The 23,600-nt window shown below is 43.4% G+C and overlaps 1 protein-coding gene across 1 annotated transcript in view; it reads left to right on the top strand.

Moving 5' to 3' along the window:
- Positions 1 to 4,162: 4,162 nt before the first annotated feature.
- LOC137095179 (forkhead box protein K1-like) overlaps positions 4,163 to 23,600 on the top strand; it is a 119,026-nt gene continuing 99,588 nt past the window's right edge. Inside the window, exon 1 of the mRNA XM_067461540.1 lies at positions 4,163 to 4,581. Within this exon, the coding sequence (XP_067317641.1) occupies positions 4,205 to 4,581 (377 nt within the window). The 5' untranslated portion in view covers positions 4,163 to 4,204. The remainder of the gene's footprint in view (positions 4,582 to 23,600) is intronic.

Raw genomic sequence — 23,600 nt, 5'->3', positions numbered from 1 at the left:
CTAGGAGCAGAACCTACTGGACTCTGAGGTAGCGTCTTCTGCTGCCAAACAGCCCTTACTGTCAGGAAGTTCTTCCTAATGCTTAGGTGGCACCTCTTTTCCTGCAGTTTGAATCCATGGCTCAATTGTGTCCTAGGACTTCATCACACACATATTGAAGAAAACGGCCCATCACATGACACATGCTCATACCATGGGTTTCAGGTATCTTGCCATTTCTAAGGTGTAGGTTTTTTCATACAATTGTCAATTGACGTCTTTTTTGGACTGTAAGGCTGTTCAGCAGTGGAACTCTCTGCCCTGGAGTGTGGTGAAGTCTTCTTCTTTGGAGACTTTTAAACAGAAGCCAGGTGGCCATCTGTTGCTTTGAATGTGATTTTCCTGGTTCTTGGCAGAATGGGATTGGACTGGATGGCCACCAGGTCTCTTCCAACTCAATGATTCTAAGGCCATGGTCCAGTAGCATTCTCTCCTGATGTTTCGCCTTCATCTATAGCAGGCATCCTCAGATGTTTATTCAGAGATCTGTAGAAAATGAGCCTCGGCTACTTTGCCCAATGAGGAGGGACTCTAGGAGCCGAAGTCCAAAAACTCTGAACAGCCATAGTAGAGAGCCTGGTTAACCAAGTGTTGGGTTTGGGACTCCAACTTCCATGAGCCTCGGCTACTTTGGCCAATGAGGAGGCATTCTGGGGGGCCAAAGTCCAAGATCCCCGAGGGACCAGAGCAGAGCTGGTGAGCCAAGTTTGGGACTTCAACTCCCATCAGCCTCAGCCACTTGGACCAATGAGGAGGCAATCTGGGACCCAAGGTCCAAAACACTTGAGGGGCCAAAGTAGAGGCCTTGCTTCACCTACTCTTGGGTTTCAGACTTCAACTCCCATGAGCCTCAGCTACTTTGGCCAATAAAGAGTCAGTCCGGGAGCCAACGTCCAAAATCCCTGAGGGGCCAGAGTGGAGACCTGGTTATCTACTTTTTCTTAGGTGATCCCTCATTGATCGAGTATGATTATCTTCCAGGTGTGTTGTACTGGCGGTGTGTCCGTAGGTGACTGTGGAGCCCAATTCTTGACCTTCATGTTCTCCTGCAGTGAGGGCATCGCTTTCCAGGTGGAAGGCGGTCCCGGTCGGGGTTGGCTTGATGTGCCTTCTGCTTGGTACGTTTCTCTCTTTTGCCCTCCATTTGTGCCTCTTCAAATTCTGCAGCACTGCTGGTCACAGCTGTCCTCCAACTGGAGCGCTCAAGGGCCAGGGCTTCCCAGATCTCAGTGTCTATTCCAGAGTTTTAAAGGTTGGCTTTGAGCCCATCTTTAAATCCCTTTTCCTGCCCACCAACATCTTGTTTTCCATTCTTGAGTTTGGAGTAGAGCAACTGCTTTGGAAGACAGTGGTCGGACATTCAGACAATGTGGCCGGTCCAGTGGAGTTGATAGCAGAGGACCATTGCTTCAATGATGGTGGTCTTTGCTTCTTTCTGTCTTCCCAAGAGATTTGCAGGATTTTCCGGAGGCAGTGCTGATTGAATCGTTCTAGGAGTTGCCTGTGACGTCTGTAGACAGTCCACGTCTCGCAGGCATATAGCAGGGTTGGGAGGATAATAGCTTTATAAACAAGCACCTTGGTCTCCCTATGGATGTCCCGATCCTCAAAAACTCTGTGCTTCATTTGGAAAAATGCTGCACTCGCAGAGCTCAGGCCTGGTTAACCAACTTTGGGACTTCAACTCCCATGAGCCTCAACTACTTGGACCAATGAGGAGGCACTCTGGGAGCAGATGTCCAGAACACTTGAAGGTCCAGAGTTGAAGGCTTGGTTAACCAAGTTTGGGACTCCAACTCCCATGAGCCTCAGCTACTTTGGCCAATGAAGGAGCACTCTGGGGTCTGAAGTCCAAAACACTTGAGGGCCCTGAGTAGAGGCCTTGCTTCCCCAACTCTTGGGTTTCATAGAATCAAAGAGTTGGAAGAGACGTCATGGGCCATCCAGTCCAACCCCCTTCTGCCAAGAAGCAGGAATATTGCATTCAAATCACCCCTGACAGATGGCCATCCAGCCACTTTTTAAAACCTTCCAAAGGTTCCAAAGGTCTCTCCACCACACTCCGGGGCAGAGAGCTCCACTGCTGAACGGCTCTCACAGTCAGGAAGTTCTTCCTCATGTTCAGATGGAATCTCCTTTCTTGTAATTTGAAGCCATTGTTTCGCGTCCTAGTCTCCAGGGAAGCAGAAAACAAGCTTGCTCCCTCCTCCCTGTGGCTTCCTCTCACATATTTACACATGGCTATCATATCTCCTCTCAGCCTTCTCTTCTTCAGGCTAAACATGCCCAGCTCCTTAAGCCACTCCTCATAGGGTTTGTTCTCCAGACCCTTGATCATTTTAGTCGTCCTCCTCTGGACTCCAACTCCCGTGAGCCTCAGCTACTTTGGCCAATGAGAGGGAACTCTGGGGGCTGAAGTCCAAAACACTTGAGGGCCCAGAGTAGAGCCCTGGTTAGCCAAGCCTCGAGTTTGGGACTCCAACTCCCGTGAGCCTCAGCTGCTGAGACCAATGAAAGGGCACTCTGGGGGCTGAAGTCCAAAACACTTAAGGGCCCAGAGTGAAGGCCAGGTTAGCCAAGTGAGTTTGGGACTCCAACTCCCATGAGCCTCAGCTACTTTGCCCAATCAGGAGGCACTCTGGGAGCAGAAATCCAAAACACTTGAGGGCCCAGAGTAGAGGACTGGTTAGCCAAGCCTCGAGTTTGGGACTCCAACTCCCGTGAGCCTCAGCTACTTGAACCAATGAGGGGGCACTCTGGGGAATGAAGTCCAAAACACTTGAGGGCCCAGAGTGAAGGCCAGGTTAGCCAAGTGAGTTTGGGACTCCAACTCCCATGAGCCTCAGCTACTTGAACCAATGAGAGGGAACTCTGGGGGATGAAGTCCAAAACACTTGAGGGCCCAGAGTAGAGGCCTGGTCAGCCAAGCCTCGAGTTTGGGACTCCAACTCCCATGAGCCTCAGCTGCTGAGACCAATGAGGAGGCACTCTGGGGGCTGAAGTCCAAAACATTTGAGGGCCCAGAGTGGAGGCCTGGTTAGCCAAGCCTCGAGTTTGGGACTCCAACTCCCATGAACCTCAGCTACTTTGGCCAATGAGGGGGCACTCTGGGGGCTGAAGTCCAAAACACTTGAGGGCCCAGAGTAGAGGCCTGGTTAGCCAAGCCTCAAGTTTGGAACTCCAACTCCCATGAGCCTCTACTACTTGAACTAATGAGAGCGCACTCTGGGGGCTGAAGTCCAAAACACTTGAGGGCCCAGAGTAGACCAGAGTTGGGTTTCAGACTCCAACTCCCATGAGGCTCAGCTACTTTGGCCAATGAGGGGGCACTCTGGGGCGAAGTCCAAAACACTTGAGGGCCCAGAGTAGAAGCCTGGTTAGCCAAGCCTCAAGTTTGGAACTCCAACTCCCATGAGGCTCAGCTACTTTGCCCAATGAGGGGGCACTCTGGGGGCTGAAGTCCAAAACACTTGAGGGCCCAGAGTAGACCAGAGTTGGGTTTCAGACTCCAACTCCCATGATCCTCAGCTACTTGAACCAATGAGAGGGCACTCTGGGGGCTGAAGTCCAAAACACTTGAGGGCCCAGAGTGGAGGCCTGGTTAGCCAAGCCTCGAGTTTGGGACTCCAACTCCCATGAGCCTCAGCTACTTGAACCAATGAGGAGGCAGTCTGGGGGATGAAGTCCAAAACACTTGAGGGCCCAGATTAGAGGTTTGGTTAGCTAGGCCTCGAGTTTGGGACTCCAACTCCCGTGAGCCTCAGCTGTTGAGACCAATGTCAGGGAACTCTGGGGGCTGAAGTCCAAAACACTTGAGGGCCCAGAGTAGACCAGAGTTGGGTTTCAGACTCCAACTCCCATGAGCCTCAGCTGCTGAGACCAATGAGAGGGCACTCTGGGGGATGAAGTCCAAAACACTTGAGGGCCCAGATTAGAGGTTTGGTTAGCTAGGCCTCGAGTTTGGGACTCCAACTCCCGTGAGCCTCAGCTGCTGAGACCAATGAGAGGGAACTCTGGGGGCTGAAGTCCAAAACACTTGAGGGCCCAGAGCGTGGCAAGCGGCCTAGGAGGCGGAGGCCTTCCTTCCTTGCTTCCTTCCTTGCTTGCTTCCCTCCCTTTCGGCCTTGGCTCCTCCTCCCCTGCCTGCTCGCCTGGCTGGGCAAAGATGGCGGAAGCGGGCGAGGAGCGGAGCGGGGCGCGGGCCTTGCTGGAGCTGCGCTCGGCCCCCTCGCCCTCTCCTCCTCCGGCGGGACCCGCTCCCTCCTCCTCGGCGGCGGGGGAGCCCTTGTCGGCGCCGCTGGCCCGGCTACTAGGCCGCGACTTCGAGTTCCTGGTGCGTCGGGCGGCGGTGACCATCGGGCGCAACTCCTCGCAGGGCGCCGTGGACGTGCCCATGGGCCGCTCCTCCTTCATCTCCCGCCGACACCTCGAGCTCGCCTTCCGCGCCCCGCACTTCTACCTGAGCTGCCTCGGCAAGAACGGCGTCTTCGTCGACGGGGCCTTCCAGCGGAGGAGCGCCCCGGCCCTGCGCCTCCCGCCACAGTGAGTCCCCGCCGCCTCTCTGGACTTGCAGGCCGCTCTCCTCGCCCTTCCGCAGAGGCCTCCCACGTGGGAAGGCCCTCCTCGGGAGTGTAAACTACTAGGAAAGGGAAATTGTGTAGGGAGGAAGGGAAGGCACTACTCTGTCCTATTTATGATGTAGGGAAAGTTGTGTTGTTTATTTTGTGTTGTTGATTTGTATGCCGCTTTCTCCCAAAGCGGCCTACAATGGTAAACAAGGCAGCCCACGTGTAGGAAGGAAGGGAAGGCACTACTTTGTCATATTTATTATGTTGTCAATCTATACTCTTCAGAAGGGAAAGTTTTGTTGTTTGTTTGTATGCCACTTTTCCCCAAGAGTCCAAAGCGGCCTATAGTAGGAAACAAGGCAGCCCACGTGTAGGGAGGAAGGGAATGCACTACTCTATTGGTCATATTTATTATATGGATGATAGCCAATATAAACTTTTGCAAAAGGGATGTTTTCTTGTTTGTTTGTATGCCACTTTCTCCTAAGAGAGTCGTAAGTGGCCAATAGTGGCAAAGAAGGTGAGACACGTGTGAATGCACTACTCCATTTGACATATTTATTATATAGCCAATCTGTATTGTCGGGAAGGGAACCTTGTGTTCTTTATTTGTATGCTGCTTTCTCCCAAGAGAGTCCAAAGCGGCCTACAATGGTAAACAAGGCAGCCCACGTGTAGGGAGGAAGGGAAGGCACTACTCTGTCCTATTTATTATGTAGGGAAAGTTGTGTTGTTTATTTTGTGTTGTTTATTTGTATGCCGCTTTCCCCCTAAGAGTGTCCAAAGCGGCCTACAATGGTAAACAAGGCAGCCCACGTGTAGGGAGGGACGGAAGGCACAACTCTGTCCTATTTATGATATAGCCAATCTACTTGGGAAGGGAAATTTGTGTTGTTTATTTGTGTGACACTTTCCCCCCAAAAAGTCCAAAGCGGCCCACAGTGGCAAACAAGGCAACTGACATGTAGGGAGGGAGGGAAGGCACAACTCTGTCCTATTTATGATATAGTCAATCTATACTGTTGGGAAGGGAAAGTTGTGTTGTTGATTTGTATGCCACTTTCTCCCAAGAGTGTCCAAATGCAGTCCACGTGTAGGGAGGAAAGGAAGGCACTACTCTGTCCAATTTATGATATAGTCAATCGATACTGTTGGGAAGGGAAAGTTGTATTTTTAATTTGTATGCCACTTTCTCCCAAGAGAGTCCAAAGCGGCATACTGTAGCAAACAAGGCAGCCCATGTGTAGGGAGGAAAGGAAGGCACAACTCTGTCATATTTATTATCCAGCCCATCGATACTGTTGGAAAGGATAGGTTGTATTGATTATTTGTATGTCGCTTTCTCCCAAGAGTGTCCAAAGGCAGCCCACATGTAGGGAGGAAAGGAAGGCACTACTCTGTCCTATTTATGATATAGTCAATCTATACTGTTGGGAAGGGAAGGTTGTGTTGTTTATTTGTGTGACACTTTTTCCCAAAAAAGTCCAAAGCGGCCTACAATGGCAAACAAGGCAGCCCACGTGTAGGGAGGAAGGGAAGGCACTACTCTGTCCTATTTATGATATAGCCAATCTATACTGCTGGGAAGGGAAAGCTGTGTTGTTTGTTTGTGTTACATTGTTCCACTATATTGATGGGCATGGCCTCATATAAGCCACCCAGAGTCTCCTTGGAGAGATTGTGGCGGGGTATAAATAAGGTTTTATATTATTATTATTATTATTATTACTATTATTATTGTATGCTGCTTTCTCCCAAGAGAGTCCAAAGAAGCCTACAATGGTAAACAAGGCAGCCCACGTGTAGGGAGGAAGGGAAGGCAGTACTTTGTCATATTTATTATGTAGCCAATATAGGCTGTTGGGAAGGGAAAGTTGTGTTGTTTATTTGTATGCCACTTTCTCCCAAGAGAGTCCAAAGCGGCCTACAATAGCAAAGAAGGCACCCCATGTGCAGGGAGGAAGAGAAGGCACTATATTGGTCATATTAATTATATTGATCATTATAGTGTGTATAAACGATTGCAAAAGGGATGTTTTCATGTTTGCTTGTATGCCACTTTCTCCCAAGATACTCCAAAGCTCCAAGTTGCCTCTGAGCTGAGAGGGGCAGCATATAAATATAGTAAGTAAGTAAATAAATAAATAAATAAAGCAACCTACAGTGGCAAACAAGGCAGCCCACTTATAGAATCATAGAATCAAAGAGTTGGAAGAGACCTCATGGGCCATCCAGTCCAACCTCCTGCCAAGAAGCAGGAATATTGCATTCAAATCATCCCTGACAGATGGCCATCCAGCCTCTGTTTAAAAGCTTCCAAAGAAGGAGCCTCCACCACACTCCGGGGCAGAGAGTTCCACTGCTGAACGGCTCTCACAGTTAGGAAGTTATTCCTCATGTTCAGATGGAATCTCCTCTCTTGTAGTTTGAAGCCAGGGAGGAAGGGAAGGCACTACTCTATTTGTCATATTTATTATATAGCCAATTGATACTGTTGGGAAGGGAAAGTTGTGTTGTTTATTTGTATGCTGCTTTCTCCCAAGAGAGTCCAAAGCGGCCTGTAGTAACAAACAAGGTAGCCCATGTGTAGGGAGGAAGGGAATGCACTATAATATTGGTCATATTTATTATATTGATTGTTATAGTCTATATAAACTATTGCAAAAGGGATGTTTTCTTGTTTGTTTGTATGCCACTTTCTCCTAAGAGAGTCCTAAGTGGCCAGTAGTGGCAAAGAAGGTGAGCCACGTGTGAATGCACTACTCTATTTGACATATTTATTATATAGCCAATCTGTCTTGTTGGGAAGGGAAAGTTGTGTTTTTTATTTGTATGCTGCTTTCGCCCAAAAGAGTCCAAAGCGGTCTACAATGGTAAACAAAGCAGCCAATGTGTAGGGAGGAAGGGAAGGCACTACTTCGTCATATTTATTATGTAACCAATCTATACTGTTGGGAAGGGAAAGTTGTGTTGTTTATTTGTCTGACACTTTTTCCCAAGAAAGTCCAAAGCGGCCTACAGTGGCAAAGAAGGCAACTGACGTGTAGGGAGGAGGGGAAGGCAGTACTCTGTCCTATTTATGATATAGCCAAAATATACTGTTGGGAAGGGAAAGTTGTGTTGTTTATTTGTCTTACATTGTTCCACTGTATTGATGGGCATGGCCTCATGTAAGCCGCCCAGAGTCCCCTTGGGGAGATTGTGGCGGGGTATAAATAAGGTTTTATATTATCATTATTATTATTGTTGTATGCTGCTTTCTCCCAAGAGAGTCCACAGAAGCCTACAATGGCAAAAAGGCAGCTCACGTGTAGGGAGGAACGGAAGGCACTATATCATATTTATTATACAGCTAATCTATATTGTTGGGAAGGGAAAGTTGTGTTGTTTATTTTTATGCTACTTTCTCCTAAGAGGGCCCAAACAGCCTACAATGGAAAAAAGGTGAGCCATGCGTAGGAAGAAAGAGAAGGCACTACTCTATTAGTCACATTTATTATATAGCCAATATATCCTGTTAGAAAGGGGAAATTTTATTGTCTATTTGTATGCCACTTTCCCCCAAGAGAATCCAAAGTGGCTTACAATGGCAATGAAGACGAGCTATGTCTGAATGCACTATGCGATTCATCATATTTATTATATAGCCAATATATGCTGTTGGGAAGAGAACGTTTTGTTGTTTATTTGTATCCTGCTTTCTCCCAGGAGAGTCCAAAGTGGTTTACAATGGCAGAGAAGGTGACAGGGACCTCTGAGGGAGGAGGAGAATGTGCTACTATATTTGTTTATATTCATGATAGCTGATATAAAGTACTGCAGAAGGGATGTTTTCTTGTTTCTTTGTATGCCACTTTCTCCCAAGACAATCCAAAGCATCCTACAGTGGCAAAGAAGGTGACCCATGTGTAGGGAGGAAGAGAAGGCACTACTCCATTTGACATATTTACTATGCAGCCAATCTATATTGTTGGGAAGGGAAAGTTATGTTGTGTATTAGTATGCCACTTTCTCCCAAGAGAATCCAAAACGGCCGGCAGTAACAAATAAGGCACCCCATGTGTAGGGAGGAAGGGAAGGCACTCCTCTATTGGTCATGTTTATTACTAGCCATCCCTTGCCATTCGTTGCTGTGGCCCAGTCTGTATATATGTTCTTTGTGTGTCTGTATATGTGTGTTTGCGTATATATATATATGGTTTTGCACATGTATTGTAATGTATTTTTTATTTTTTGGCTTTTTAAGTCTCTTCTGCTGTGTTTCTCAGTGTTTTTATGAGTGATGGTCACACGTTGGCCTGATAGGTGTATTGTGTCCAAATTAGGTGTCAATTCGTCCAGTGGTTTTTGAGTTATGTTAATCCCACAAACGAACATTATGTTTTTATTTATATAGATATAGCCAATATCTGCTGTTGGGAAGGGAACGCTTTGTTGTTTATTTTGTCATATTTATTATATAGCCAATCTATACTGTTGGGAAGGGAAAGTTGTGTTATATATTTGTATGCAACTTTCTCCCAAGAGAGTCCATAGCAGCCTATAGTAACAAACAAGGCAGGCCACGTGTAGGGAGGAAGAGAAGGCACTATGCTATTTGACATATTTATTATACAGTAAATCTGTACTATTGAGAAGGGAAAGTTGTGTTATATATTTGTATGCCACTTTCTCCCAAGAAAGTCCAAAGCAGCCTATAGTAACAAACAAGACAGCTCACGTGTAGGAAGGAAGAGAAGGAACTACTCATATTTGTCATATTTATTATATAGCCAATATCTGCTGTTGGGAAGGGAGCGTTTTGTTGTTTATTTTGTATAGTGCATTTTCCCAAGAGAGTCCAAAGAAGGTGACCCATGTGTGAATGTGCTACTATATCTGTCATATTTATTATATAGCCAATATATGGTGTTAGAAAGGGAAAACTGTGTTGCTTATTTGTATGCTGCTTTCTCCCGAGAGTGCACACAGTGGCCTAGTGGCAAAGAAGGCGATCCACGTACGAATGTGCGACTCTATTTGCTGTATTTGGTTTACTGATTATAGCTAATCTATACTGTTGGGAAGGGAAAGTTTTGTTGTTTATTTTTATACTGCTTTCTCCCAAGGGAGTCCAGAGCAACCCACAGTTGCAAAGAAGGTGACCCATGTGTAGAAACCTCTGAGGAGGGAGGAGAATGTATTACTATATTTCTCATGTTTATTATATTAATGATAGCCTATATATACTATTGCAAAAGGGATGTTTTGTTGTTTGTTTGTATACTACTTTCTCCCAAGAGAGTGCAAAGTGGTCTCCGGGATGAGAATGTACTACTATATTTCTCATGTTTATTATATTGATGATAGCCTATATATACTATTGCAAAGGGGATGTTTTGTTGTTTGTTTGTATACTACTTTCTCTGGTGTTCTACAATGGCAAAGAAGGAAACCTACGAGTAGAGACATCTGAGAGAAGAGGAGGAGAACGTACTACTATATTTCTCATGTTTATTATATTTATTATAGCAAATATATAATGTTAGGGCCCAGACATAGAGAGTTGTGATGGAGGACGGCAGAGCTTTGTGGTTTGTGTATTTGTTTATTTGTATACCCACTTTCTCCCAAAAAGATTGGAACGCCAAAGTGGCTTAGAGTTGCAAATAATACAAGCCAGATGTGCCCCCAAAGCAGGGAGCTCATAGGGAGGAGGATAATGTATTGTTATATCATTACGTATTTGTTATCATGTTTAATTATATCATTATTATGATTTATTATCTGTTTTTATTGATTGCCATCCTGCGTTCCCAAAATTTATTGGGACACAAAGTGGCTGACAGTTGTAAAGTAAGCGGCCCATGTGCTGGCCCCAGAAATAGATATTGTGTTATTGTTTGTTTGTTTGTTGATTTATGTACTAGTTGTTACTATATTTATTATCATCATGATTATTAACCAACTCAAAACAGTCCACGGTGGAAAAGAATAAGAGCCATGTGTGAGCCCAGTAAGGAAGAAGCTCAGAGGAAGGAAGAATGTGGTTGGTTTGTCTGTCTATACCCTGCTTTCATTCCTCCAAATTGGAAGTCAGAGTGGCTCAAAATATTTGTTGTGCTTAGTGTCTTGGTTGTGATGGGGTGTATGCTCTCCTCATCTCAGATGACATGAATTTGGCATGACTTACAAATCTGGCCCAGAGTAAAATCCAAAATCCTCATGGTAATCCTCCTTCGTTATAGTTACCCCAGATAGTTCTGAGTTGTGTCTTAGGATGTGTCTACTCTATAGAATTAATACGTTTTGACATCATTTCACTGCCATGTCTCAATGTTATGGAGTCATGGGAATTTTAGTTTTGGAGCTTCCCCAAACTGCAACTCATGGTTTCATGGCATTGAGCCATGGTAGTTAAAGTCATAGAATCATAGAGTTGGAAGAGACCTCATGGGCCATCCCGTCCAACCCCATTCTGCCAAGAAGCAGGAAAATTGCTTTCAAAGCACCCCCAACAGATGGGCATCCAGCCTCTGTTTAAAAGCTTCCAAAGAAGGAGCCTCTACCACACTCTGGGGCAGAGAGTTCCACTGCTGAACAGCTCTCACAGTCAGGAAGTTCTTCCTAACGTTCAGATGGAATCTCCGTTCTTGAATTGTCGAAGGCTTTCATGGCCGGAATCACTGGGTTGTTGTAGGTTTTTTCGGGCTATGTGGCCATGTTCTAAAGGCATTTTCTCCTGACGTTTCGCCTGCATCTATGGCAAGCATCCTCAGAGGTAGTGAGGTACCTCTGAGGATGCTTGCGATAGATGCAGGCAAAACGTCAGGAGAAAATGCCTTTAGAAATGGCCATATAGCCCGAAAAAAACTACAACTACCCAGTCCTTTCTTGTAGTTTGTAGTCATGTCAAAACTACATTAATTTTACCATGTGATTCCTGAGAATTAATTTCAGATGGGATTTGTTGCGAGAGGATACTGCTGAATTAAACCTGTGAGAGTAGTAGTTGGGTTTGTTTTGTTTTGGGGGTCTGTTGCTAGGTAGTGGGTAACTTTTTCAGAAATATTTGGACTCAGGCTTGCTTTGATTAGGATTCACACACAAACACACACACATGTGAGGCTGGTTTGTGGTTACCGTATTCTATATATGGAGAGAGAAAAATGAAAACTGAATCAGCCTGGCAGAGTGGCATAGTTGATGCTTTGTTTGTTTTTCCTTTAAAAAAAAAAAAGGTTATTTTACTGTTTATACCAGCAGAATTTTAAAAAATAACAATTCCTGTTAGCAACAAAAAGGATTCAGGATTCAGTTCTGTTACACTATAAACATGGATGGACTACCAAATGCTGAAAATTGTCCTGAAGATGACTTTTGGACCAAATTATAAACTGTCAATAGGAAAGCTGTATATGGAGGTAAAGGCGGTTTAGATTGAGTATCCCTTATCTGAAATGCATTGGAGCAGAAATATTTTGCATTTTCAATTTCAGAAAACCTGCATTTGCATTTATGTACATAATGCAATATCTTGGACCCAAAATCTAAGCATGATAATCATATCCACCTTGCATACATAGTGTGGAGGCAATTTTATACAATATTTATACTAAGGTTGTGCATGGAAAGAAGTTTGCGTTCATTGGAAAAATAGAAAACAAAGGATCCAAGCCACCTATGTGGACAATTTTGAAGTATTTTGGGAATTCCAAATAAGGAATTCTCAATCTGTTGAATTGAACATGAGTCAACCATGTGATGTGGCAGCCTAAATAGGCCAGTGCAATTCTAGATAGCTTCAATAGGAATACAATGTCAATATTGAGGGAAGTTATTGTCCCACTCTATTCTGCTTTGGAGAGACATCGTCTGTCCAGTTCTGGATACCACAATTCAAGAAGAATATTGAGAAGGCAAGCAAAATGGTAAAAAGTTTTGAACCCAAGCCCTCTGTTTAGCAATATAAAGAGCCAGGTATGATTAGCCTGGAGAAGAAAGGTAACTAGGGGACATGATAACCATATTTATATATTTGAAAGGTTTCATATTGAAGATTGATTATTATTAGTTATTTATTTAGAACTTTTATATCCCATTCTTCTCTACCTCCGTGGAGGGACTCAGTACAGCTAACAACAAAAATTCAGTGCTAAACAATAAATAATTTCAAACAACATACATAAAACAATAGATTTAAAACATATAAGATTAAAAATACATATAAAACCATTCTCCAAATTAAAAACATTGTCCAACTCAGTCAGCACATTGTGGTCCAATAACTTTAGTCTTTACCGGTGCTTGTTTTCTTCTGTTCCGGAGATTTATTTATTTATCGTGTCAGTATCAACCAGACAATTGTATTACTTTTTAAATTTTTAACAAACAGACAAAACAGAGTTTGCAAGCTTGGTAGTTGATTAAATGTCCTTTGACTAGTAGCTGGCCACTTGGAGTGCCTCTGGTGTTGCTGCAAGGAGGTCCTCCATTGTGCATGTGGCGGAGTTCAGGTTGCATTGCAGCAGGTGGTCCGTGGTTTGCTCTTCTCCACACTCGCATGTCGTGGATTCTACTTTGTGGCCCCATTTCTTGAGGTTGGCTCTGCATCTCGTGGTGCCAGAGCGCAGTCTGTTCAGCGCCTTCCAAGTCGCCCAGTCTTCTGTGTGCCCAGGGGGGAGTCTCTCATTTGGTCTCAGCCATTGGTTGAGGTTCTGGGTTTGAGCCTGCCACTTTTGGACTCTCGCTTGCTGAGTAGGTCAATAGGTACTGCTCTGGCGGGAAGGTAACAGCGATCCATGCAGTCATGCTGGTCACATGACCTTGGAGGTTTTTTTTGTTTTGTTTTTGTTTTTTTGTTGTTTTTTGTCGTGTCAGGAGTGTCCTGTTATGAGAGAATTGGCTGTCTGCAAGGACGTTGCCCAGGAGACGCCCGGATGATTTTGATGTTTTATCATCCTTGACCTTGGAGGTGTCTGTGGACAATACCGGCTCTTCGGCTTTGAAATGGAGATGAGCACCAACCCCCAGAATCGGACATCACTAGACCCTTAATGTCAGAGGAAAAACACTACCTTTACCTATCAAGGGATCACTTGATGTCACCTTAGGAGGAAGCTGTTTTTGAGAACAATCCAGAGGGTGCTTTACAGTGTTCTGATTATTTTAACAGTTTTGACAAGTTTTAAGTGATTTCAAGTCACCTGCAAATTTGATACATTTTAATATTGGTTTGTTGTACATTTTAAACTGTGTTGTTTTTCCCCTTTCATAATATGAGATTATTTGAGTCTCAATCAAGAGATGAAAGCAGGATATAAATCATCAGTTTCAGAATAATTGTGAAGGCAGACAGTTAAGTTATTTACGATCTTAAAATGCATATCTGATTGGTGCTAATTAAAAAAAAATGAGAGTATAGAGTATCCCTGAGGCAAGCCTGGTTGTAGTAAATACCTCTCCTCCTTAGGGACCAAATAGCTTCATTGTGGGAAAAGAAAGAAATTCCAAAGGGATATCGGATTGTGGGGGTGGAGAATGTTTCCACAGATGGGAAAGGAACAACAGCTGTCTTTCTATCCCAGGGTCACAATTGGTGTAGGATAAATAGAGAGGAAACATGGTGGTTCATCAAGAGTGGTCGGATTACACGAGGAAATACATTTGCAAGGGTCCCATGTCTATAGGACCTCTGTGGCTTCATTTATACACATCTGCCAAAAGATGTCATTTAGGCATTTTTTGGGTTGTCCTAGAAAACGCTATAGTGTTATTGAGCCGGAAGTCTTCCATTTCAATAGAATGCACTATTATGCATTATTTTAGCATATCTGTGCGTTGTTGAGAAACATACCCATCACAAATATTAGGGTACTGTTGTATTTTTGCTGGATTGTATGGAAACAGTATAGAAAGCAAATTTGCTATCTAAGAATCTTCTGGCTCTTGTTTTTACAGTCGAATTGAGGTTCCAGGTAGAATTGAGGTTCCAGGTAGATGGATGCATGGGGAGTGTATGTGGGGGTGGGCGTCATTGTGTATTTCCAGACATTTTGCAAAAAAAAGGGGGGGGGGATTTTGGAATATTTCTTTTTAGAATACATTGCTTAAGACAACAACAACAACAACAATAATAATAATAATAATAATAATAATAATAATTTTATTGACACAAAAGCACAGTATGTCACAGCAAACGAGATCTATATGCTGGATTTCGTATCACAAAATCACAAGTTGAACATTTCCCAAGCATCTTAGGACTGTGTAATGTATTTTCGAATGCTGCGCACAGATCCGTCAGGTGGCCTTTTGCGGTTGACAGTGATTTTAAATGTGCATTATACAATTCCTATGATCTTGTATTGGAAGTAGAAATCTTTCTCTTACTTGCATTGTATGTACATTTTTGTATTAATGACTGTGGGGCAGTAAACAGAATACATTGTTGTTTTATATACTTATGTATTGTTGTTTTATGGGTTATAAATAAAATTTATTATTATTATTATTATTATTATTATTATTATTAATATTTATGTGCAGCACTTGAAGTGCTTCTGTGAGCTACCCCGAGCCCTTCAGGGATATGGTGGTGAGGTACAAATAATAATAATAATGTCGAAGGCTTTCATGGCTGGAATCACTCAGTTCTTGTGGGTTTTTTCAGGCTATATGGCCATGTTCTAGAGGCATTTCTCCTGACGTTTCGCCTGCATCTATGGCAAGCATCCTCAGAGGATGCTTGCCATAGATGCAGGCGAAATGTCAGGAGAAATGCCTCTAGAATATGGCCATATAGCCCGAAAAAACTCACAAGAACTGAATAATAATAATAATAATAATAATAATAATAATAATCCGACATGTGATCCAATACAACAGCCAGCAGAGTGTCTGCTGTGGACTCATCTTGTTGTGTTTCAAATAATAATAATAATAATAATAATATCAAAATCATCATCATCATCATCATCATCATCATGATTATTTGTGCCTCACTACCATATTCCTGAAGGAGCTCACAGAAGCACTTCAAGTGCTGTACATAAAACAATAATACATAAGCATATAAAACAACAAAGTATTCTGTTTACTGCCCCCCAGTCATTTCTAAAAACTTTACATACAATGCGAGTAAGAGAAAGATTTCTACTTCCAATACAAGATCATAGCAATTGTATGTTGTACATTTAAAATTGCATTTTTTCCCTTTATACCCCTTGGTGGTGCAGCGGGTTAAACCGCTGAGCTTGCTGAACTTGCTGACCAAAAGGTTGGTGGTTTAAATCCGGGGAGCAGGGTGAGCTCCTGCTGTTAGGGCCAGCTTCCGCCAACCTAACAGTTTGAAAACATGCAGATGTGAGGAGATCAATAGGTACAGCTTCTGCAGGAAAATAATGGAGCTTCATGCAGTCATGGAGGTGTCTACGGACAACACTGGCTCTTTGGCTTAAAAATTTTGATAAACACCACCACCCAGAGTCGGACACGAATAAACTTAAAGGAATCCTTTATTTTACCTACCTTGATATGTTGGTGATGGGAACCAAATCTAAACAGAATATTCATTTATATTTCCTATACACCTTACACACATACTTCAAAATTATTTGTTATGCATGAAGCAATGTTGATGTACATTGAAACATCAGAAAGCAAAGGTGTCACTATTTCAAATCCCCCCCCCCCCCCATGTGAACATATTTTGATTTTGGAGAATTTCAGATTTTGGAATTCCCAATAAGGGATGCTAAACTTGCATTTGGAAGTGATGGGTGGAAACGTAGGGTGTCCTTAGGTTAATCACCTACTCCATATTTTCTGGAAACCTTAAAAAAAAGAGAGATTCAATGCTGTACAAGCCATTTTCTTGCGTTTAGCAATTTAGTTATAAATCCCCAGCCACTTGCTTCCTCCGAGGCATAAGGGCTTTGAAATACTTCTTTTTAGAAGGCGAAACACTTGGACTATGTCAGTGTAATTAATTTCCTCTTGTAAAACAAGCCGGGTTCTCTCTCTATCTCCCCTCCCCTCTTTTTGTGAAGCCCAGGGCATTCTTGTGTTTCTCCTATAAGCTCTTGATTTACTTGTGTACATTTCTTCTGCGCCTTGTCACTTCCTTCCCCGAGAAGTAAACCTTGTGTCGAATTAAAAGAGGACAAAGTAAGCTGTCTGTACTTTTTATTTGGAACAGGGGAAAAGACTTTCCTTTTAAGCTTTGAAAGAAAGGGGGGTGGGGGGGGGTGGAGAGGATTTCATTCAGTTATTTCTAGGCAACTGGGAGCCCTGAAACAATAAAATGCCTTTCCGGCCAGTGTTTATGAATGGAGTAAATAAACTCTTTTTGCAAGTTGTAAAAGGAATGATGCAAACTCCTCCCATTGCTGTCTTTAAAATGGAATTTGCCCTGTCGTTTCTTGCAGGCAAATAGAATCATAGAATCAAAGAGTTGGAAGAGACCTCATGGGCCATCCAGTCCAACCCCCTGCCAAGAAGCAGGAATATTGCATTCAAATCACCCCTGACAGATGGCCATCCAGCCTCTGCTTAAAAGCTTCCAAAGAAGGAGCCTCCACCACACTCCGGGGCAGAGAGTTCCACTGCTGAACGGCTCTCACAGTCAGGAAGTTCTTCCTCATGTTCAGATGGAATCTCCTCTCTTGTAGTTTGAAGCCATTGATCCGCGTCCTAGTCTCCAAGGAAGCAGAAAACAAGCTTGCTCCCTCCTCCCTGTGGCTTCCTCTCACATATTTATACATGGCTATCATATCTCCTCTCAGCCTTCTCTTCTTCAGGCTAAACATGCCCAGTTCCCTAAGCCGCTCCTCATAGGGCTTGTTCTCCAGACCCTTGATCATTTTAGTCTCCCTCCTCTGGACACATTCCAGCTTGTCAATATCTCTCTTGAATTGTGGTGCCCAGAATTGGACACAATATTCCAGATGTGGTCTAACCAAAGCAGAATAGAGGGGTAGCATTACTTCCTTAGATCTAGACACTATGCTCCTATTGATGCAGGCCAAAATCCCATTGGCTTTTTTGCCGCCACATCACATTGTTGGCTCATGTTTAACTTGTTGTCCCCAAGGACTCCAAGATCTTTTTCACACGTACTGCTCTCGAGCCAGGCATCCCCCATTCTGTATCTTTGCATTTCATTTTTTCTGCCAAAGTGGAGTATCTTGCATTTGTCACTGTTGAACTTCATTTTGTTAGTTTTGGCCCATCTCTCTAATCTGTCAAGATCGTTTTGAATCCTGCTCCTGTCCTCTGGAGTATTGGCTATCCCTCCCAATTTGGTGTCGTCTGCAAACTTGATGATCCTGCCTTCTAGCCCTTCATCTAAGTTATTAATAAAGATGTGGAACAGGACCGGGCCCAGGACGGAACCCTGAGGCACTCCACTTGTCACTTCTTTCCAAGATGAAGAGGAAGCATTAGTGAGCACTCTCTGTGTTCGTCCACTTAACCAATTACAGATCCACCTCACCGTAGTTTTGCCTAGCCCACATTGGACTAGTTTCCTTGCCAGAAGGTCATGGGGAACCTTGTCGAAGGCCTTACTGAAATCCAGGTACGCTAAATAGTTGCAGGTTTGCCTGCGTTCTTTAGGTCATTCTTCAGAATCATTTTTCCTGGGGGTGTTTGACTGTCGGCTCATCCAACCTCAGGTGGAACATAAAATGAAGTCCAAGGGTTTGTTTTGTTTGGCTTTCTGAACAGGGGGAGTGCATGGAGTGTGTGAATGTGTGTGTATATATATGTGTGTGTGTGTATATATATATATATATATATATATATATATATGTATGTATGTGTGTGTGTATGTGTGTATATATATATATATATAATCAACATCTTTGTAAAGAGAAACTCCAGCTGCGGACAGGATCGGTGGAGCGCCTGCCTCGTTTTGTAACCCTCCCAAAAGGCATTGCGTCCTCGTTGGTGGGGTGACCACCAAGCATTGGAGTCCATAGGCATTCTCATTGAACTTTTTTATTTTGGGGGGGAGGGGGTACGGATAATGGCTGCCTAGTGGAGCCCCCTTCAACGGTTCAAAATGGCAGCTTGGCTCCCCTCTCATGAAGCAAGCAAAGCACGACGTCACCCCTCCTCCTTGGCCAAAATAAAGAGCGTGGCCCTTTAAGAGGGGAGGCTTAGGGCATGGCTTGCTTGGGTGGACGATCCCCTCCTCTTTAAAACATTCAGGGAGTCCCCCAAAACCCCCCAAAATGCTGGGTGACTCCTCTTCCTAAAGAAAAGGGATGCAGCTTTGGAGAGAAGGCACCTGGCTTCCTTCCTTCTCGTTTCCATCCTCCAAAATCCATCCCTCTCCCCACAACTTCCAGGCCTTGGAAGTAAAACAGCGTTTCCCAAAAGCTTTGGTCTTCCGGATATATATAATGTGTGTGTGTGTGTGGGGGGGGGGGGGGGGTATTTATTTATTTACAACATTTATATGCAGCCCTTCTCACCCCGAAGGGGACTCAGAGTGGTTTACAAGGTATATATCCAAGGCATATATCCATACAGTTTTCGAACCTAGCTGTTCGAAAACATGCAAATGTGAGTAGATCAATAGGGACTGCTCCGGTGGGAAGGTAACAGCACTCCATGCAGTCATGCTGGCTTATAAAAGTAGGCTTATACTCGAGTATATACAGTAATTATTAGACTCCAGGTGTGTAGTCTCTCCATATCTCTATGTTGTTGCCATATTCATTCAAATCAATTAATGTTTTTGGTATCTCCCCTCGGGGAGATAGAGGGTATATAAATAAAGTTTTGTTGTTGTTGTTGTTGTTGTTGTAAGTATCCTAGCATTTTCTTGACAAGATTTACTCAGTAGAGGTTTATCTTGTCTTCCTCTAAGGCTGAGAGACCATGACATGCTCAAGGGCATCTAGTAACTGCTTTCAAGTGGAAGTAGGGAAATACATAATAGGGAACCACTTTTCTTCCTTTTTGCACAATCATTTTTGGCAAACCATGCAATTCCTGGATTATTCCCAGGTAGAAAACTGTTCCCTTATTCGCCCATAGTCACCCAACCCTTCTGTAGGATACACTGGCTTCTTTCCTTCTTGGAAAGTTTCCATGGGCTAGGAGCCATTTTAAGTTGTGCTGCTTGAGTGTGTGTGTGTGTTTGCAAAAGCCCAAATGCTCAGGCATAGCCTTTTAAATAGCAAGGCTCAACACCGTCGCTGGCAGCATTGCACATCATGGCGTCTGCTTTCTTGTGACCTCAATGGCTGCCTGGATATTCTATTCTTGTGGTTAAGATGATGTTATCAGGATACATGTATGTGTACACATGCTCAGACTTAAGAGAGAACAGTAACCTCTGTTCGCTTGGGAGTTACTTTGACCACATAACTGCTAGTTCAAACCCAGCACTGTTAACAAGGTGATACGTACTTAACCTGCTTTCTAATTATTTTCCTCTGTCTGTTTGCCATTGACTGCACAGTGTACGTTCTACTTCGGAAGACCAAAAATAAAATTACTGATCTTTTACTTTTTTCAAGATATTTTGCCTTGAGTACTGTGTTTATGTAAACAAAGCAAAACTTTGTATTGTCGAAGGCTTTCATGGCTGGAATCACTGGGTTGTTGTAGGTTTTTTTGGGCTATATGGCCATGTTCTAGAGGCATTCTCTCCTGATGTTTCGCCTGCATCTATGGCAAGCATCCTCAGAGGTAGTGAGGTCTGTTGCAATTAGGAAAAAGGGTTTATATATCTGTGGAATGACCAGGGTGGGACAAAGGGCTCTTGTCTGCTGGAGCCAGGTGTGAATGTTTCAACTGCATTTGATTGCTTGGCAGTGCCTGGAGCAATCCTTTGTTGAAAGGTGATTAGATGTCCTTGTTTGTTTCCTCTCTGTTGTGCTGTTCTAATTTGGGAGTTTTTTTTAATACTGGTAGCCAGATTTTGTTCATTTTCATGGTTTCCTCCTTTCTGGTGAAATTGTCCACATGCTTTTGGATTTCAATGGCTTCTCTGTGTTGTCTGACATGGTGGTTGCTGGATTTGCCCCAAAATAAATGTGCGCTATTTGGGGGTCAGTAGCCAGCATGGTGTAGAAATTAATGTACAAGAAGCCCACTGACTGACCTTAGCCTTTGAGGATTTTAATGGTGTAGCTTATATTGTATTTAATAATCTGGTTTTCATTTATGTTGTTGGCCTTATATGTGAACGACCTATGGTCTAAGCATCGAAAAAAACCCGACTTGAAACTTGACTTTGCAAAGGCACAAATCACTTGAGAATATTGCTTTAATCTCAGCCCAGCTTACCTATCCGAACATATCTCCCCTTACAAACCTTCCAGGAATTTAAGATTTTCTGGGGAGGCCCTGTTCTCGATCCCTTGCAGGTGCGCTTGGTGGGGACAAGAGGCAGGGCCTTCTCAGTGATGTCCCCTCAGCTGTGGAACTCACTTCCCAGGGATATTAGATCGACTCCCTCCCTCCTGACCTTTTGGAAAAGAGTAAAAACCTGGCCCTTCGAGTAGCTTTTGAAACCTCAGGGAAACCAAACACAGTGTTATGAACGAACACGGAATGGCTTAAACAATGTAAATGGACAAGAAGTTGAATTGGAAGACATTGATTATTGTAGTTTTAATGGTCTTTATATGGACTTTATTATGTGATTTAACTTCTTTTAACGGATGTATGTGTGTGTGTTGTGGCATCTAATTGTTGCCAATTTGTACTCCGCCCTGAGTCGCCTGAGTCGCCTTTATTGTTTTGTTTTACTGTTGTTGTTTTTTGCTGATGTATTGTGGGCTCGGCCTCATGTAAGCCGCACCGAGTCCCTTGGGGAGATGGTAGCGGGGTACAAATAAACTATTATTATTATTATTATTATTATTATTATTATTAAAAGGGCGGGATAAAAGTGCTGTAAATAAATAAATATTTATGTCCCCTTAAATCAGAAGGCAGGGAATGTGGGTGCTGTTTTTTTGTGTGTATTTCCATTGCTATTATTACAAACATACCCGTTTACTGTAACACTGATAACAATAGCAATTCATAATCAGAGAAGGCATATTTCTGCCTCAAAATGCCCGTAGTATGAAGTTCATCAGGAGCCAAAGTTGTTAAAAAAATTTGGAAAAGGAGAAAGTGAATACTGACAAAGGAATGCCGTGTTCATGCTTTGGAACTACATACACATTTGTATACAAAAGGTAAAATTTGAAATCATTGTGTTGGCATTGGAAGCAATTTGGGGTGGAGATGTAGTCAATAGAAACGTACCCACTTCAGCTTCAAAATAAGCACTTACAATATTCAGTGCCTACTTTGTTCCCTGTTTACTTTTATTGAAATTCGAGGTTATTTGCTGATTCAGAAATGTTGATTAATTAAAACATGTTTAATGCTCTGTTAACTTGAGATGATTCAATAGTGCTTTTTGCTACAGGTCATTTGTTATTACTAATATATATTTGCCATTTCTGAAGGAGATGAAGTCAGAGTCGAGCAATTGAAAAACAGAGTCATGGGTTTGGCATATCAACTTTTCAATCCTGCTTTTGAAAACCAGGTAAACCAGCAATAAGAGAACATGTTTTTGTGCTTTGCTGGTAAGCTTCTTTGCAGCATCTGGCTGTTATTTGCAAAATATTCAGACCTAGTTGAACATGACATCGAATCCAGCAGTGTGTCTTGTATGTCTGTTCAAGCTTGTTAGAAACCATAGGGATTGGGGAAGCCAAATCAGGAATATATTTTAAGGAGAGTATATTGTAGGCGCTTGTGGGTGATTTATTGGGGGGGGGGGGGTGGAGTAGGATAGACTGAGTATCCATCTCTATCTGTTTATTTTGGGATGGGCCACTCCAAATGCTCACCTCGCATCCAACTACCCGATGTTGCTTACAAAACTAGGGCTGGAGCTGCCGCTTTGACTCTGTCTTTCCATGCCAGTGGTATCTGTGCATTCTGTGTTTGCAAATCCAAAGGCTGTTTTATCCCCTTCTCTGAAAATCATAACACAGGCATCCCTGTTTTGGTTCAAACTTGCACAGATGTGGAGGAGCCAGCTTCCTGTCTCTAGTTCCAAGTGGAAATGTGGCATCTGTGGTCAAGAAACATGCCTTGTGTGTGCTTTGGAGCACTGTGCAGGTTTTCTTTTGCTCTTTAATACTTTTGCATGGCAGGGAGAACTTTGTGGCTTTGCAAAGCAGCTCCTATTGGTGAACTTTTATTTGGATCAGTGGATTTGCACAGCATCATCTCTTTGAAGATAGCTCTCTCCTCCCTCCAAGGTTTAGGAATATTTTCTATAAAGCCCACAACTTATTTCTCGGACAATTCGTTGACATTTAGCCATTGCTTCAGACATAGAATTCTGGCCTGGGTATATCAAGCAAGTTCAAAGCTTGCAAACTGAAAAAAGTCAGTATTTGTAGGAAAGGAAGGCACATTGGCTGTGTCATGACGTTTATGTTTCACATACACATTTTAGGCATGCCTATATACAATATTTTTAAGGATTTTGTGTATGAAATGGAGTTTTGTGTACATTAGAATCATAGAATCAAAGAGTTGGAAGAGACCTCATGGGCCATCCAGTCCAACCCCCTGCCAAGAAGCAGGAATATTGCATTCAAATCACCCCTGACAGATGGCCATCCAGCCTCTGTTTAAAAGCTTCCAGAGAAGGAGCCTCCACCACACTCCGGGGCAGAGAGTTCCACTGCTGAACGGCTCTCACAGTCAGGAAGTTCTTCCTCATGTTCAGATGGAATCTCCTCTCTTGTAGTTTGAAGCCATTGTTCCGCGTCCTAGTCTCCAGGGAAGCAGAAAACAAGCTTGCTCCCTCCTCCCTGTGGCTTCCTCTCACATATTTATACATGGCTATCATATCTCCTCTCAGCCTTCTCTTCTTTAGGCTAAACATGCCCAGTTCCTTAAGCCGCTCCTCATAGGGCTTGTTCTCCAGACCTTTTATCATTTTAGTCGCTCTCCTCTAGAACCACTAGAAAA

This window comes from Anolis sagrei, chromosome Y (genome assembly GCF_037176765.1).
Source record: "Anolis sagrei isolate rAnoSag1 chromosome Y, rAnoSag1.mat, whole genome shotgun sequence".
In the NCBI taxonomy this organism is placed as follows: domain Eukaryota; kingdom Metazoa; phylum Chordata; class Lepidosauria; order Squamata; family Dactyloidae; genus Anolis; species Anolis sagrei.
This window is presented reverse-complemented; position numbering and strand designations above follow the sequence as displayed.